This window comes from Tachypleus tridentatus, chromosome 10, assembly GCF_004210375.1.
Source record: "Tachypleus tridentatus isolate NWPU-2018 chromosome 10, ASM421037v1, whole genome shotgun sequence".
NCBI lineage: Eukaryota > Metazoa > Arthropoda > Merostomata > Xiphosura > Limulidae > Tachypleus > Tachypleus tridentatus.
This window is the reverse complement of record NC_134834.1, coordinates 25,160,037-25,177,424: the sequence shown is the minus strand read 5'-3', so window position 1 is coordinate 25,177,424 and position 17,388 is coordinate 25,160,037. Positions and strand designations below refer to the sequence as shown.

Sequence of the window (17,388 nt, the reverse complement as noted above, 5' to 3'; positions counted from 1 at the left end):
TAAACTTGCTCTTATGTTGACACCCTTTTATGTAATAGTAAATAATTTAATTTTTTTAATTCTGGAGATCATTATATTAATGAATAAGACATAATTTATGTAATATCAACCTTCAGTAAATGTCTAGTGAATGAAGTCTTAAGTATAATGTTACAGAAGTGACAAATCAATGTAAAACATCATTTGACTTATCTGAAAAGTTGTTGTTTGATTTGAAATTTGCAAATTTCACTTCAGATTCCATGTTGATTGGATCTCCAACGGGGTTTATCTTTTTGTAGTAACTTTGGTAGGTTAATTCTTTGCATACAGTATCCAAAAAAAGTCCCAGAATTTGGCTTTGACATGTAGATAACATTTTTGTAATTTGACCATGTACAAGAACAAAGTAAATTTATTTCATAGGCACCTCAACAACATGTAGCCCTCCACTCTATTTACCAGATATTATGAGATCAATGAACAAGTTTACTTCGTAGTTGTTCTCATCATAAAATAAACCATTAACAATACATGTACACAAAAAAACAAACACAAATTCTTATATTTTATAGCAAATCACCCTTGTGTCACCAGACATGGAATAGTTAAAAGTTTAGAAAGTAAACAACAAATTAACTTCTCAAGACCAACAAGAGTATCATGAATTGTAAAGTATCTTCAGGACCAATGGAAACCTAAAGCACCTCATTATAAAATAAATAAATTTTAAACAAAATAAAATGTCAGCAGAAAACCATCAACAAATGCAACAACAGAGTATATATCTTTATATAAAATAAACAGAAGAAAATCTCCAAAGAATTCTTGGAAAATTCAGGAACACAGCAGGATTAAAATCCAAACCAGCATTAAAAGACATTTTAACAAAAATTTCACTACACCAGAAAGAAAAAAGAAGTAACTTACAATTTCCCATGTCACTTTAGGAAGAATATTGTGTAAACAGAATGAATATTATATCAGTGCATGAGGAAATACAAAGATGTCATCAGTTATGGCAATGTAAAAAATATACTTGAGGATGTCATCAAGAAATCGAATATGCCAAATAACAAGGGTGCACAAGATTAATTTCAACACCAGCTATCATAAAGAAACACTGGAATTAACATGTAACAGAATGCCACATTATCCATTCACTAACTTAATGTACTGAGTGGATATTTCACATATCTTAAATATTGTTACCTTAGATTTCATAATCATTACTGGAACAAAGTGTCTCTTAAATGCAAATGATTAAAGACATTGTCCTTCAGACTTTAGCAATGCCTTTGTGATGAACAAGTTTCAAACTCAAAACTATTTTCTTAAGTAACAACACTGCAAGCCTTGCATCACTTGTCTTTCATCTTATTATGCATGTATACTTTAATTAAGAATTGTAATGAAATTGACAAAACCCAATGCTGGTTGTTGAAATGTAACATAAAGCAAAATTAATAAAACTGTTTTTAGATATGCATGATATGTAAGGAATTAAAAACATGTTTGAAAATCAGATGTACATCTAAGTTCAAATCGGGTTGAAATGAGTGTATTTTATCTAGCAATTGAACAGTGAACAAACTAGATAAGTAAGCTGTATTTGTTAGACAAATTTATTACAATCACAAAAACTGCATTTCCTACATAAAAAAACCAAGAATAATACTGAATAATCCTTTATCTTAATTTAAGGTAAGGTTAAACGAACTTGTTTCATCCAGTAATGGTGAACCTTTGTATAATGAACAACTTCTAAAGACAAAAATTAAACAGAATTCTTCTTTAAGCACACAAGAAAACATTTGGGTTTTTAAACACAGGAAACTGTCTGAAGGGCAAGCTATTCCCTCACATCAGAAATTTATCTCACTTACTTAACCTTTCAGCATAAAATTCTATTTGTTAGGTTTAATATTTCTTAGAATTATTTAATTCATATATACATTATTTTTAAAAAAGGTACTGATATACAAAAACAGCACTGAAAAAAATTCATTAACATTCAGAAACTATACAAACTTGAACAGCTAAGACCAATGTATAATATACTTATACTGTAAAAATATGATTTTTTTTCAATTTTATAGTACAAAACAAACACAGAAAACCAAATAGAACAAAACATTTATTTAACATTTTGTTACACATTCAAAAAACACGATACCAGACTTGTTACAGACTTTGCCTTCTTAATGCAAAATATTATAAAATGTTTTCAATTAAATAATAATGCAACTTCAAAGTAGTTAATGTGAAATACCTTAAATGTGTACAGCTTCAAAAAAATACTCAAGAAAAACTATTAATTAAAATGTTAGTTTTTATCTGCTACATTTTAGGCTTTTTAATGGAAATTAAAATAATGTATCTCTTAGTTAACAAAGTTACAGCAGTGTTTATATTACACACATTATGCCTTCATTGCTGCCTTTACTTGAGCCTGTTGAAACTGTTGCTGAATTTTGTTTATTACTTCTCGTTGTCCATCTTGTTTCTTTTCAAGTTCAGCAAGGGTAGAGTCATGCCTTTTCCTGTTGACGTAAAAAAACACCAAATTATTACTATACTAAAACAACACATTTTTCCATCTTATTGTCAGTTGTGAGAAGTTACGTAGAATGTGAATTTGTAGTATTTGAATTTCAGTTGTTTTTCAAGTAAAAAGAATGCAGTGAAACTATGTTCCAACCATTACTATGTTTCTTGTGTCCTAGTGTGCCTGATGAGTTCTGGCTTGTGTAAAATGTGCTGTCAGCAATGGATAGAGCAAATAGTGCAGTTAGAATACTATTATTATAAACTCTTGAAAATCTCTAAGGGACTAAATATAGAATTCAGTGTTAAAAATATAACAGTCCTAATACTAATGTTTTATAACAAGTAACTCTTCTCTGACATTCCACAAATAATAATACAAAGAATTTCATCATCAAATATTATGTACTCATTACATCAGTTTCACCTTTCAAATACACAAAAGATGCAAGTGCTTAAGCTAGAATGCATATTACGTATGTATTTATACACTTGCACTATATAAAAGTACAGGTTACAAAGAGAAAGTTGATAAAAATAAATATTTTACATACTATTATAGATGCAATTTAATAACTTTTGTGTATTTTAAAAAATTCTATTTTGTATTCTGTTCACTATTTTAATATATTTACTACAATTTTAAATTCTAGTCACCATGCTTTGTCAACAGAGGGCTAAAGTGCATTATCATCTATAGAATATTTTCATTTAATGGTTTTAGATTTTAAAAGGTTATTTTGTTGTGTAACATTCATATAGATAGAAATATGCAATAGAGAATCTATGTTATGTTTATGAATTTTGTCTATGCATTACTATGTTTTGTGTCCTATGACATTCCATGGTATCAGTGTCTAGTCTGACCAGTAGTTGTGGTTTTCATATGATTATCCTAGATCTCACTGTTGCTTTTAAACTGGTATTAAATTTACTTTTAAATTTAACTTGAACACAAACCAAAGATTAGAGTAAAAAGAATTGTTGTATGAATACTATATTTTTCATACTCTTCCACAGGAAATATATTTTTGAATTTTTTTAAAGTTTTAATCTGGAACATCCTAAATCTAGTTAAGGTCATGCTAAATTCTGCATGAAGTGTTTCATTCTGCAGACTATCTGCTTGAGAATTTATCCACTGTTTCAAGAGACAATTACAATATATAACTGATGTGTAGAAGAATACCTTACAACTCTGACATGGAGCAGAAATACTTTAACATCCTAGTTTCAATTTTCTAAATGGTCATCTATCTACTGCAGAGAGAGAAAGTGTACTGTAAATTCAGTTTTGGTATTCTTGGAGAAGATTCCAAACTTTGAGAAGAAAGCTAGGTTTCTGGGAAAGTCATGATTTGCTGTAAAAGTCCCATCTTTGTTTTACTGTGTTCTGATGGTATAATACTCTTCCATTAAGTGAGAGTTTCTTTTCTCTGTGAATGCTAATATTTAGTTATTTTAATTTTCACTCTCAATAACTCATGTGATATCCCAGTCAACTATTATTAGATTCAGTTTTTATTCGAAATATTTTATTGAACATTAACTTTATTTCTATTATTTCTTCTATAATAAATAACCACATGTTGTTCCACATATTAGATACATAAACTTGTAATGCTTGTGGACATCAAGTACCAGTGTGGTAAGTTCAACCTAACAATTACCAGGAACTTAATGCAATCCAAATACTGTAAAGATATTTCTTGCAAAACGACTTTTAATATTTATCATGTAAAAATAAAAATCTGTCCATATATTTTGACTTTAATAATGAAGTTCAGTTTCAGTGAGATAGATTGTTTTTGTTATATTTTAATATAAATTTATAAGTCATTATGAAACTGTGAATCTGTGTTCCATAAACTATGATTCTTAATATACATTTATAAATACATACACACACATATAATTTGAAAGATTATTGATTTTAGTAGTAACAAATAGAAATAATGAAAATGTTGGTTTACAAATCTAAACAATAGATAATTAGAAAAGTAAAAGAGGAAAAAAAGAAATCAAGTATATTAGAATAACTCCCAGAAATTGTGCTAAATTAGTAATAAGCTCAGTCGCTTACAGTTCATTTGTTATATATTCTATTCTCTTACAGTTCTTTTGTTATATATTCTATTCTCTTACAGTTCATTTGTTATATATTCTATTCTCTTACAGTTCATTTGTTATATATTCTATATTCTTACAGTTCATTTGTTATATATTCTATATTCTTACAGTTCATTTGTTATATATTCTATTCTCTTACAGTTCATTTGTTACATATTCTATTCTCTTACAGTTCATTTGTTACATATTCTATTCTCTTACAGTTCATTTGTTATATATTCTATTCTCTTACAGTTCATTTGTTATATATTCTATTCTCTTACAGTTCATTTGTTATATATTCTATATTCTTACAGTTCATTTGTTATATATTCTATTCTCTTACAGTTCATTTGTTATATATTCTATATTCTTACAGTTCATTTGTTATATATTCTATATTCTTACAGTTCATTTGTTACATATTCTATTCTCTTACAGTTCATGTTATATATTCTATTCTCTTACAGTTCATGTTATATATTCTATTCTCTTACAGTTCATTTGTTATATATTCTATTCTCTTACAGTTCATTTGTTATATATTCTATATTCTTACAGTTCATTTGTTATATATTCTATATTCTTACAGTTCATTTGTTATATATTCTATATTCTTACAGTTCATTTGTTATATATTCTATTCTCTTACAGTTTATTTGTTATATATTCTATTCTCTTACAGTTCATTTGTTATACATTCTATATTCTTACAGTTCATTTGTTATATATTCTATATTCTTACAGTTCATTTGTTATATATTCTATTCTCTTAGCAACATTCTGTTGTGCCTCTTCAAGGTCTTGTTTAACCAACACAGGTCCCATTAACTTGTAGACGTCTGCATTTGGTTCAAGAAGGTCCATCTCCTATAGTAATGCATATTAACATAAAATTAGTCAAAGTTATTGAATAACTGTTAGAGTGTAAAACTTGTTACCACTGGGATTGAACTAAACAAACAAAACAAAAACATTGTCACAAAGTCAGATGGCAAAACAGAAACAAAAAATGTATTAGAAACTGTAGACAAACTGACTAATTTCATAAAGCTGTATTATTATTATATAAATTTTTATATAGTTGAAAAAAATCAAAAACTAAATCCCATAATTAAATTTTTAAAATTATCAAAGATATCTAAAGTAAAACCTGTTTAAGGTTTTCTCTAATTAATACAGTACTGTGCAAAAGTGTTAGGACAAGAGAATATTTTGTCATTCTTTTCATTTTATGGGACTAATTCCTCCGTGCCATTACACAATGTAAATTTTAACATTATGGTAATGCTTCACTTATCCCTGTTGACAACTGAATGAACCAAGGTGAGAATACTTATCATTCTTTAGAATTCCCATATACTTGTACCAAGGGCTTGTCACAACAGTTCTGCTTAAATCAACATAATGATCAAATTTGGGATCTGAAATGAGACTTAGACAGAAAAATTTGAAAAAAAAAAAAAAGAGGCACAACACCTAGACTCAATGATACTGATGTTAAGTATCTTTGTTTATGCAGCCTTCAGGACAGAAGGAAAACTGCTACCAATCTCGAGCATGAGATAAATGATCATGTAACAAATGACAGAAAAGTGTCCACATGTACAATATTAAGACTCAACAACAATGGAATTGGTTAAAAGCATACATTGTAAGTCCAACAGAAAAAGGTTGAAAGGTACTTATCTCAGTGCATATACCATGAAACATGGAGGAGGAAGTGTGATGGTTTGTGAAGGATTTGCTGAGGCAGCAGGAGATACTTGAAAAATAAATGGAATAATGTACCTTTGCATGTACCATCAGATAATGATCTGTCATGGTATACCCAGTGGTAAAGGATTCTTCTGCCAAGAAGATAATGACCCTAAACACTCATCCAACATATTCAGAAGTTACTTGGCTAAAAACGAAAATGCTAAGACTCATTCAAATGATACAGAAGCCCCAAAAGAACTCCAATATTAACCCAGATCTAGGATCTGATAGATCAAAAGTTACTTCAAAATAAACTTTATAGGAGTGTATTAGAGACATCTGGAGTAAAATCCCAAAGGATCCTTTGATTAAATGTCAAAACAATACTTGAAAGATTGTCTGCAGTTATTAAAGCAAAATGAGACACACAAAATACTAACTGTTTGCTAAACTCAACTACTTCCAGCAAGTTTCTGGTATATTAACTATGAATATTAATCAAATGTTTACCTTCCACTATTCTTTGAAAGTAGCCTGAAATCTAATTTTTTACTTTGGTTTAATGCTTTTACACAGTACTGAATACCAAATGTTAGTAACTGTCATTGCTAGAACTGCCTAAAAAATATTATTGTGAAAAAATTACAAAAAACAAACGAACTGTATTACACTCATAAGTCAAAGGTATTATGGCTAGTTGCAAAGTGGCTTGCTAGCAAAATAAAGGAGCAAACAGTTGTGAAACAATTTTAACATATGGAAAAGCAACACATTCGGATTACAATTTATACAGCTCAGTAACTGTCCATCCTTTCTGGGTTTTTGTTTGTTCTTGTTTGAAAAATGTTTCAAGTAATTACTCCAAATGTGGACATCATTACTGTTGGTCATGTTTCACATATTCTTGAATGTCTTTTGAAAATTAATTTTCTTTTCAACAATAAAATATGTATTTAATTAGCTAAAAATCATGCATTTAAAATATTTTAAAAAGCACTAGAATTGTAGTACACAAACTTGCATGATTTTTAGTTAATTAAATACATATTTTATTGTTGAAATATCATGAAGTACATCACTTGATTTGCATGTTGGTCTTCTGAGTTCACTTAAATTTTTCCGAACAACTTTTTGAACAAACGATAAATATAACAGCAAAAAATAATTACTTAAGATATACAAATCTTATAGCACTATAACAATGTGTCAGGATATTATTTATACAGTTTGTAAACTTAAATGCCATTTTCACTTGTTAAAGTTAAAGGAGAATGAGATTATCATGGGTAGAGTATTTATTAATTTTTACACAACAATAATCAAATGAAAAGTTAGCCAACAATTTATTAACCCTTTCACAACAGGCTCAGTATAATGTGCATGAATTCACCTACATACTTGCATAAGTTAAGTATTTGCAATACAACTTTTAATACAGCAAGTGTATCTTCAGAAAATTTGGTAGACTTTTAGTAGAGATCGTAAATATTTTGTTGAAAAAAAATCGTATTTTTAAATGAAATATTTCTACTAAAGATTTGTTTGTAAAAATAGTGTCTTGTTCATTACTAATTTGCAAAGTAATTTCACATTGTGGTAAAAAAACATTTTTCATCCCAAAAAATCTTGAATATCAGTTACATAATCTTTAAAACCTCCTAAATACATTTCAAACATTTGTTTTCAGTAATACTTTATATTTTATGTTATTTTCTATACTCTTAACTATGTGAGATCTTTCACTTGATCAACTTCACAACCATTATAAAGAAAAAAAGAAATAAATATGAATTATGCTTTTTTCATGCTAGAATTGCTACACGTTATAACAAAAAATATAAATGTTTAGTCTAAGTAGCTTAAATCTCATAATGCTATATATTTATTATTTTTTTATTATCTTGACCTTCCAGTCATGCCTAGCTCACATTAGATAACTTGTACTGAGTTGGTGCACGTGCACTCATGCTACATATCCAGTAACATAAAACTGACCTTTAGTGTTCGCTGTGTTTTAGTGGCCTAGTATTTTTTAATATACAGTCACATTTCAATTATTATACATTATGTGTGTGTATATATGCATGCATATAGATTATTACTATTTAGAAATAAATTATTAAACTTATTTTTTAAATATAGAACAATAAACCAGGAAATAAAGTAAACAATTATCTCTATTTTTTTGTCACTGTGACCTTTGTACTCAGTTGCTGCTAGACCTAGGTTGCTAAGCCTTTTAAAATTTCACACATGGAGAATATCAAACAACATTTTTTTGTTATATACTTTTTCAGTTGAATGACCAAAAGAATCATAAATAACTACACTGGTATTATTAATTCCACTATAATTTATTAAGCTTAGTAATTAAGATATATTTAGATTTAAAAAAATATGAAACTTTCAGCAGACTAAAGACACCCTATTGCATTGAAACCTTGGATCAAAAGAACTTGGTAGCCTTTTCAAAGACTAACGTGGCTGATGGAGCTACTCATGTAACATTCTAAGCTGTTGATTGGTTATTCACAAGTCATATACTGTAGTAAGAATATATAAGGGACCATTTCAAACAAATGGAAAGAGTTGAACAGGGCCACCATGTTTGATTCAGTACATAAACCATATCTCAGCAAAATAAAAAGATACGAGGTTCTTATTTTGTATTCTAGCTTGTCACTATTAATAATTGGAGTTCCTAATTTGTATAAAATTACAAACTTAGTATTTTGACATCACAAACATCTAATTTTAAATAATGCTGCATCTAACATGCTAAGACTCACTAAAATTTACATTTAGATGTGTTCTTTTAAATTAAGAAATTAACTCATATGTAACATTAAATTCTGAGTCATAATATACAATTTAATTTCAAACTTGTTGACATAAATAGTACTTCAATAAAATTTTGAATTCAAGTCAACAAACATGATGACATGGCCTTTGACCCACAAACTGTAGTGAAAGGGTTAACTTGAATCAGCATAATGTCAACTACATACATTTCTAATTCTCTGTCCTTATAGCCTGCTTATTTCTCATTTCACATTAAATGAAAATAAAAATGCCTATGTCTATAATAACATTGCTAAGATATATTACGGTGGATATGCAGAATTATTTTAATATTATTAAATTTTACTACACTGCATTGTACACCATTATATAAACAAATAATGCTTTTTATGCATTCTGTCAAATAAAAAAATTTGATACTTATAGGTTTGTTGTTTGTTTTTCATATATTTTGTTTTTGTAAATCTGCACTGCTTTTTAGTTCCTGTAGTATATTTACTTCCCATAAGGTCTGTGGAAGCCCTTCTTTCTAAAACACATTTACTCAAATAGACTTTCTGTTAAAACAGATGAGGGAAATTGTAATTGTAGTTGACTTATATGCACCACAATAAATAATTTTGTTGATATTTAATAGTTCTTTACAGAATTATTGTTTATTATCATACAGCATATGTGCCATCTATATGTTTTAATACATTCCAAAACCCTTTTACAATAAGAACTTCCATATTTTACAGCAAACTTGTGTTTTTTTCAACACTGATGTACAAATGAAGAATCTTACTTCTTTAACAATATTGTTCTCATTCAGTTGACCTTCCAGCTGCTGTCTCAAAGAATATGTCTTCTGAAAATCTAAAATGAACATATCATTTTTGTTTAAAGATAAATACACATTAAACTGATCAGATACATAACTATGATGCATGTACATTCATTACACATTATTAAATTAGACAGTGCACTCAGATGTATAACTGAGTAAGGACAAAAAGCAACAACAGATGAATGAAATTAATAATAAACCTATGCAAAAAGAAGACTTTACATACAACTAAGTCAAATTTCAGCACATTGTATACAATGTTTTAAAATGTCAATACATTAATTAGTGACAAGGCCATATGGGCCAAATACTGCCAAATTAGCAATTTTATTGGCAGATCTAGAAGCTTTTGGGTTTCTCAAGTAAACAGTTTATGAAAAATGACTAGTAATATTTACTATTAACAAGTGATATTTAGAGAGAAAGTGAAAAATTCACCAACTGTATAATCACAAAACCTCTCACAAGCAGCTTAAATATGTTAAAATTTGTATTATTCTTATATTCTGTTACATGCAACATTGGTATTATTACGTCTACACATTAGCAGCATGTAAAGTGAGACAGTGAACAACACCTTTTAACTGTATATGTAATTGCTTGTAGTCAGTTAGTTACACAAGGTATAATACAAAATGTGGTAATGATTTATCGAGTTTTAAATTTTTTTCAATTATCTACAATAGATATGTCAAAAGACAAAGCACTACACACTCATTTATTCTGAGAAGACTGGTAGTCTAAACAGTAATTTAAAGGTAGCTGCAGCTATATGAAAAGGTTGTAAGAATATGATTTATAGTCTAGAAATATCTAGTGTTCAGTACAGCAGTGAATATAGAAATGTGAATTTATTCTTTCAGAAGTGTCTCCTCAGTGAAAAGAACACTTCCCATCCTTTATATATTAAACTTATAGAGAATTATAAGTTACATTTCTTATTATCTATTGTACTGTATAGACATTTTGCTTAGTGATGTTCCTGATGCTCGTAAAATTCTAAATAGAACATTTAGTTACTTTTCAAGGTCCCTCTGCCAATTTCCTGCTTTGTGGAGTTAGCAGTATTACTTGAGCCATTAAAATTCAAATTTCTATAAACAGAATTGTCTACTTAATTTATTCTTTTCATTATAGCTGAACATTCAGCATGGATTTTAAAGAATGACCTAGAGTAACATATAAAACTTTTTATTTTACAACTCAGGTTATTTTAAGGTGAACAACTTCATACTTCTGAATTTTAAAATCCTTTAGCACAATCCTATTAATTACTGCAAAGTAACTACAAAGTAGCAATGATAATATGCAATACTTGAGTCAAATATTCTGGGCCACAGCTACATTATCACTTTATTTACAGAAAGTCTAAAAATAAACTATTACAATAAAGATTAGGCTATTTTATCAATTCATCACCACATATTTTGTTAAGTTTTTGTTTATATTTTATGTTATCTAATAAATTTATTGTTTATTTTCACTATCTGTATTCTATATACATAAGAAAAACAGGCAATAAAGTATATTTACTCAAATTATATATTGGTATAACTCTGTAGTGACTAGTAAAACTCCTTGTAGATAAACAGAGAATTTTCAACTTTTTTTTACAGTGGTTTATAATAATTAGCATATTTAAAAAAAACTACTGTCCATCACATCATTAACAGAAGTAATTAATAAACACAGGGTTTAGACAGATCCTTGAATGTCTCTAATCACACTTAATTTCAAGTTAGCAATAAAATTTATACCTATACACTATTTTCTATTTAATCTCTTACATTTACTTAAATCACTTATGTTGAAACTGAGCATTAAAACCAAAACACAAAAACCTCAGAATTATAAATTAATATCACATATTTATATTTGTGGAGAAAACAAACAATAACATTTCTTTCATTGCTGTTACTCAAAAATCAAGACACATTATAATAATTCGCGTTAAGAAACTATTTTTAGTTGTTGGTTTTTGTTTAACAGTACAATTCATAATCCTAATCCGACTTAATTTTTCCTGTACATAAGGTAATTTAGCTTCAACCTAGAAGCACCATTATTTCAACTGGAAAATATCATTTATATATATATTATAATGTACTTTGTTTTTTGTAATAAATATTAACTAACACTTTCAAACCTTTACAAGGTGGATTTATTTATAAATTGAAATGTACAATGAAACATCGTTGGCTAGTTCATAATTTTCAGGTGTTACTGCTTTGGTCTCCATCAAGTCTGTGTCGTGTCAACGTCCAAGAAACTGATTTAAACACAACTTTAATTTGCAAAGCGTAATAGTTAAGATTTAATTTTCACCCTAGATAGATTAATAGGCCCTTTATTGTTTCTTAAATATTATGTTATTACTAATACTAACAATGTATTAAAACTTAGAAAAAGAAATACAGTCACCTTGGTGCTCTGCTTGGTATAACGATACTGATTCAAAATACGTTGATATTGATAATGGTTGGCCTACATTAATGTACAAAAGTTTGGCCTTAAATAAAAAAATAAGTTTTGCAGAAAAACATAACTCATTTCAAATCATTCTTTATTTTATCGGATATTTGTTATCTTTAATTTTATTTTACTTGCCTTTTTGGAGTAATTTATATTTTTCCAACTCCTGTGAAAGTCTTTTCTGTAAACCTTCGTAGGCTGCCATTTTGATAGTTTAACAGATAAATTATAGTGCCATCTAATGTTCTAATCCTTAAATATCAATATATATTAAATGCATTTGTATTAATAGAAAATAGTTAGAACATTGTTTTCAGATATTAATGCAAAATATTCAAGGGTTATCCGCTTTATAAGTCCCTAAATTTGAACAAACAGTCAAGAAGGAAGGTAGCTCGCCAACAGTGACACCCGAGAGTTTGGTGTTGTCTTTGTCTGAAAGAAGAGTGGGATGAGAACTTTATTTAAACCTGACAGAGATTTTGTTTAAAAGAGTGTGTGTGTTTTTCGTATAGCAAAGCCACGAAGGGCTATCTGCTCAGCCCACCGAGGGGAATCGAACCCCTGATTTTAGCGTTGTAAATAGTTTAAAAGAAGAAAGCGCAATAAAAAAAAAAAAATTTCGGGCTATTTACAACTGTAGTGTTCATGAACGGTCGTTATTTTTTCCCGCACTCGTGTTCCTTTTAGACAACGAAGGAAATATTATTTGGAACTTCCGCTGGAGTGTGTTTTACTTGAATAAATGGAATTGGTGAGAAGATAGTTGTGAAAGAAGTCAGTACAAGGCTATAAATCTTGGTTTCGAGATATAAACTTCTCGGTTGAATGAGGGATTACCGTAGGTATTAGAACGAAGCAGTGCAGTTCAACGAGTATTTTTCGGAGTTCAGTTTATTTTTATTATTGTTGCGCGGTAACGGGACGCAAAATAATAAGCTAATAAAATCTAAAATGAGAAACTTTAACCGCTGTGCCGCAATCAGATCAAGTTGTAAAGTAAGCTAATAAATAAGTTAAAATGCAAAATTAATGCACGGAGAAGTAGGCGACTTTACAACATATCATTACTTCATTAAAACACAAAGTATTGCTGTTTATAATCAGTAATTTAAATCTTGAATATAAAATACGATATGTTTTAGAAATGCACAAGTTAAATAATCCAAAAAGAAGCTGAAGGATATTTATTTTTTTCTGTGTCTATGCGGTATATAAATAGGTCCATCATAGAATTAACACACTGATTAAAAATGCATTAAGTCGATAAATATATCGAGACTTTTACTTTTTCCTTCATCTGTAGCACATCAGTAAGATAAAGTCTTAAAACGCTATAAATGGTTTTTGATAGCCATGATAGTCACAGAAGAGATTGTCCGTTTTGTTTTTAATATTTTAATATCATATTGTTGTGTTCCGTATTTTCAACATTTTGAATATAGATGATACCTCGAGAGCTCGCGATGTTAAAATCACGTAAGGTTGGGAAAGTAACCGAGTAGACTTGTAAAGTTCTATTAATTAGAAGAGTATCGAGAGAAGAGGCTATGGTATAAGAACGAGAATAAGTGTTTTGCATTAAGCAAGTGACAAATAGTTGATGATTAATATAAGTTAATCAGTAAATTGTAGTCAGTTTTTTTAATTTGAGCTTGGAACAGTGATTAATTTCAGTAAAGTATTTGTATCAGTGTTAATTATTGGGTATAGTCAATTAATGAATCGATTATTCACAAAATTGTACAAGTTTGTTTATGACGTTAGTGGTAGTATCTCCGTTTGAAAGCCATTATATACTTAGGTATACAAGAAGTCATAATAGCTTGTATAGACATAAAGCAATAAATATACTATTTTTTATCGATTTGTGGGGTGGAGTTGAAATTATTTTCATTAGACCTTCGGTGGACTCAACAGATAGCTCAATGTGGCTTTGCTATAAGAAAACACACACACAATTGCCACAAGATAACTTGAAACAAACACTAACGAAAGAATATAATTGTGGTATGAGTATATATTAAACAATTCCACTTCTTTAGAGAAAAAGTAATACTTTAGAATTTGGTTTACGCAGTTCCCATGTGAAGTTCTCAAGCTAGTAAATAACCTCAGTATTTTGCAACTCGGATAGAAACAGACCTAAGCAAAAATGAAAGTTTGTGTATCCGATTTTCATACGGGAATGGTTTAAGGCTTAAAGATATAATTAAATGGTGAGCTCAACTATTCTTATTTGTAAATCAAAAACTAGTTATGTTTGGTTTGCACTAGCTAGCTGGACTAACAAAAGCCAACTTTTTCTTTTTGTATGCTAAAGGTCTGATGGCTCATTGACACACCGAGTTTGGGTAACTCAGATTTTGTGTAACTTTCACTGTTTCAACTCTCAGCAGAAACTCTTATTACTGAAATATTTGCTCCATGCACTTTTGGAATCACTTATTGAGTAGTTGTTTCAGTGAAGTCCAAGTTAGAATTTGAAGTTCTCAGAGTTATTTAAAATTTGTTACCCTCTGTTTTACTTAAATTTAACTTAAGATTGTTTATTATTAAATCCTTCATTGTAGTTCTTGCTAGTCTTACAATATTCATTCTAATGCACATGCATATCACTTGCCTTATTGCTCATTGTAATGCAAATTATATTGTCTTTGAACATTTTTTATATGAACTTTTTCCTTGTTCTTTCATTTTTGATTCAATATTGCAATTTGAAGAGAAATACATCTGAAAATCCAAAGTTAAAGAACTTCCTGTTTTTAGTAGATCTAATGTCTTTGCTCTGCTAGTAAAAGAGACACAAGTATTATTTTGATTTCATAATTTATTCTGTATGTGTGAAAGTTGTATGTAACACAATGTAGAGAAAGTCACTAATTTTACTTCACTCTAGTTATTTTAGTTCCTTCGTTATTCTCTGGAGATTACAAATGTTATATCCATAGGTGTTTGTCTGTCCTCCAATGGTGGATCAGATGGTATCATTAGGCTACAGTCAACCTTATGTTTCAATGTGACTGTCCAACAGTGACAGAAATGGTATACAAGTCCTTAAAATATGGTGTTAAAGAATTTGGAACCGTCAGCCTGATATAACCTGAAGAAATGTGGTTGAAACATGTAACAAAATATCACATTTTGCAATTATAAATAATTTTAGTTTAAAAGACGTATACTTGAATTAATTAAATACCATAAGGTAAATTAGCAAGCCAATTAAACATTAGATACTATTCAACAGTATTTCACCTGTGGGCACAGGGGCCCAAAAAAGTGCACTGAAAAATTAAAAACTAAAATGTACGCTTGTGAAAGTTATCACAGAGAACAGTAATTGAAAATTAAGATTATTTGATAATTTTAGGAAGATTAACAGAACTACAGTCAAAGATTTATGTCTATTTTCAATTATATAAATTAGAATTCAAATATATAAGGTCATAAAAAAATTGCTTTTCTTCCCTGAACTTGTAGACTTCCTTGACAAGTATTGGTTTAGTTTGTTTGGAATTTCACACAAATCTAGGCTAGTCTTCTTTAAGTTAGTAGTTAAAGACAAGAGGTAAGGCAGTTAATCATCACTACCCAGCCCTAATTATTGGGCTACTCTTTACTAACAAACAATGGAGTTTACATCACTTTATAATATTCCTATAACTAAAAGGGCAAGCATGTTTGGTGAGTGAGCAGTCAAACATGCAACCAGCAGATTGCAAGTCAGGTACCTTATCCACTTGACCCTTCCTGGTAAGTACTAGAGAAGTACAAGTTTTATAAAATGTCTTTTAATTTACATAAAGACCTTTACTTTTATTAGTATCTAAAACATTTTTTCAGGCCTTTAAAACCGAATGTTTTTGTTCCTTATGTGGTGTAAACAGCCATAATAGCAAGCTTTGAGGAATGCTTAGTTAGATTAAGTGATGAATTTTAGAAACTAAAATTGAGATTACATAGTTCAAGTTGCTTTGTTTCTTCTTTCTTTATAGTAGTCAAAATCTATTCTGTCTAAGAAGATATTGTATTATCATACACCATCTGAGTTATCCCCTTCTAGCCAAGTTTAAAAAAAAAGTGTAGAGATTGTGTCAAATGAATACAAAAAAGCAAGTTTACCTGCCAAACTCATGCACATTTTTTTGAGCCAATTCTACCTGGAAATTGTTGAGTGAAAACATACTTCAAAATAATCACAGTTAGTTCCATAGACACCAATTCCAAGAGAAGGAAAGTTGTGGAACTAAATACACTCAGTGAAATCAACCATGATTCCATCTGTGCAAGTGCACATAATGTGCTTTTCTCTTTGTTAGTTATATTAATCAATTCATTCACATTTGTCTAATATGATAATTTTACAATTAAAGAAACTTATTTCTTGATTTGACATGCTGTTATTAGTGGATGTTTGATACTTGTTGGGAAATTGACCCAAAAGTCTCATAAGAATACCAAATTTGAATAAACCATTAAAAAGTGAAGAAATGCAATTACTTAAAGAAATGTAGTTGACTCGCAATTCTAGAATACAAAAATATTAAAGAGATACAAACAATATTTAAAACCCAGATAGGTCAGAATAAATAATATGTAAACAAAGTAAGATAACTGCAAATAAAAGGGGCTGATGATTCCTGAAAATAACAAACTTGATACAAAAAACACTATAATTAGTATAGTATTGTGGTATACATTTGACAGAAAACTATCAAGTCTGAGATTTTGAAGCACTGACAATTTTGAAAAAATAAAATAGAAATAATATATTAACCATTCACAAATAACTGAAGTTGTTGAACTGAATAACTTACATTGCCAAAATTAAAAAAAAGAACTTGATTCATTTGGTAGATAAAATAAAACTTAAAAAAAGCCTTCAGACTTATGAATTACATTAAAGTTGAATACTTTCTTTACAGAGTATGTAGCACTACTAAATTATA

The 17,388-nt window shown here is 28.8% G+C and overlaps 1 protein-coding gene across 1 annotated transcript; it reads right to left on the bottom strand.

The window, feature by feature from the left end:
• Positions 1-2,103: 2,103 nt before the first annotated feature.
• On the bottom strand, positions 2,104-12,804 carry Pfdn6 (prefoldin 6). The gene is made up of 4 exons (XM_076460343.1): positions 12,575-12,804; positions 9,926-9,996; positions 5,381-5,505; positions 2,104-2,522 (listed from the first exon to the last, which is right to left on the bottom strand). The coding sequence occupies exons 1-4, from the start codon at positions 12,642-12,644 to the stop codon at positions 2,402-2,404; spliced, it is 387 nt and encodes a 128-aa protein (XP_076316458.1). The 5' UTR covers positions 12,645-12,804; the 3' UTR covers positions 2,104-2,401.
• Between the last annotated feature and the right edge of the window lie 4,584 nt (positions 12,805-17,388).

Excerpts from the sequence above, each read along its gene's own strand:
- Pfdn6 (XM_076460343.1), bottom strand. The coding sequence starts at position 12,644 with ATGGCAGCCTACGAAGGTTTACAGAAAAGACTTTCACAGGAGTTGGAA. Across the intron at positions 9,997-12,574 it reads ATATAAATTACTCCAAAAAG|ATTTTCAGAAGACATATTCT; the intron begins GCAAGTAAAATA and ends TGTTCATTTTAG. Across the intron at positions 5,506-9,925 it reads AGAACAATATTGTTAAAGAA|GAGATGGACCTTCTTGAACC; the intron begins GTAAGATTCTTC and ends GCATTACTATAG.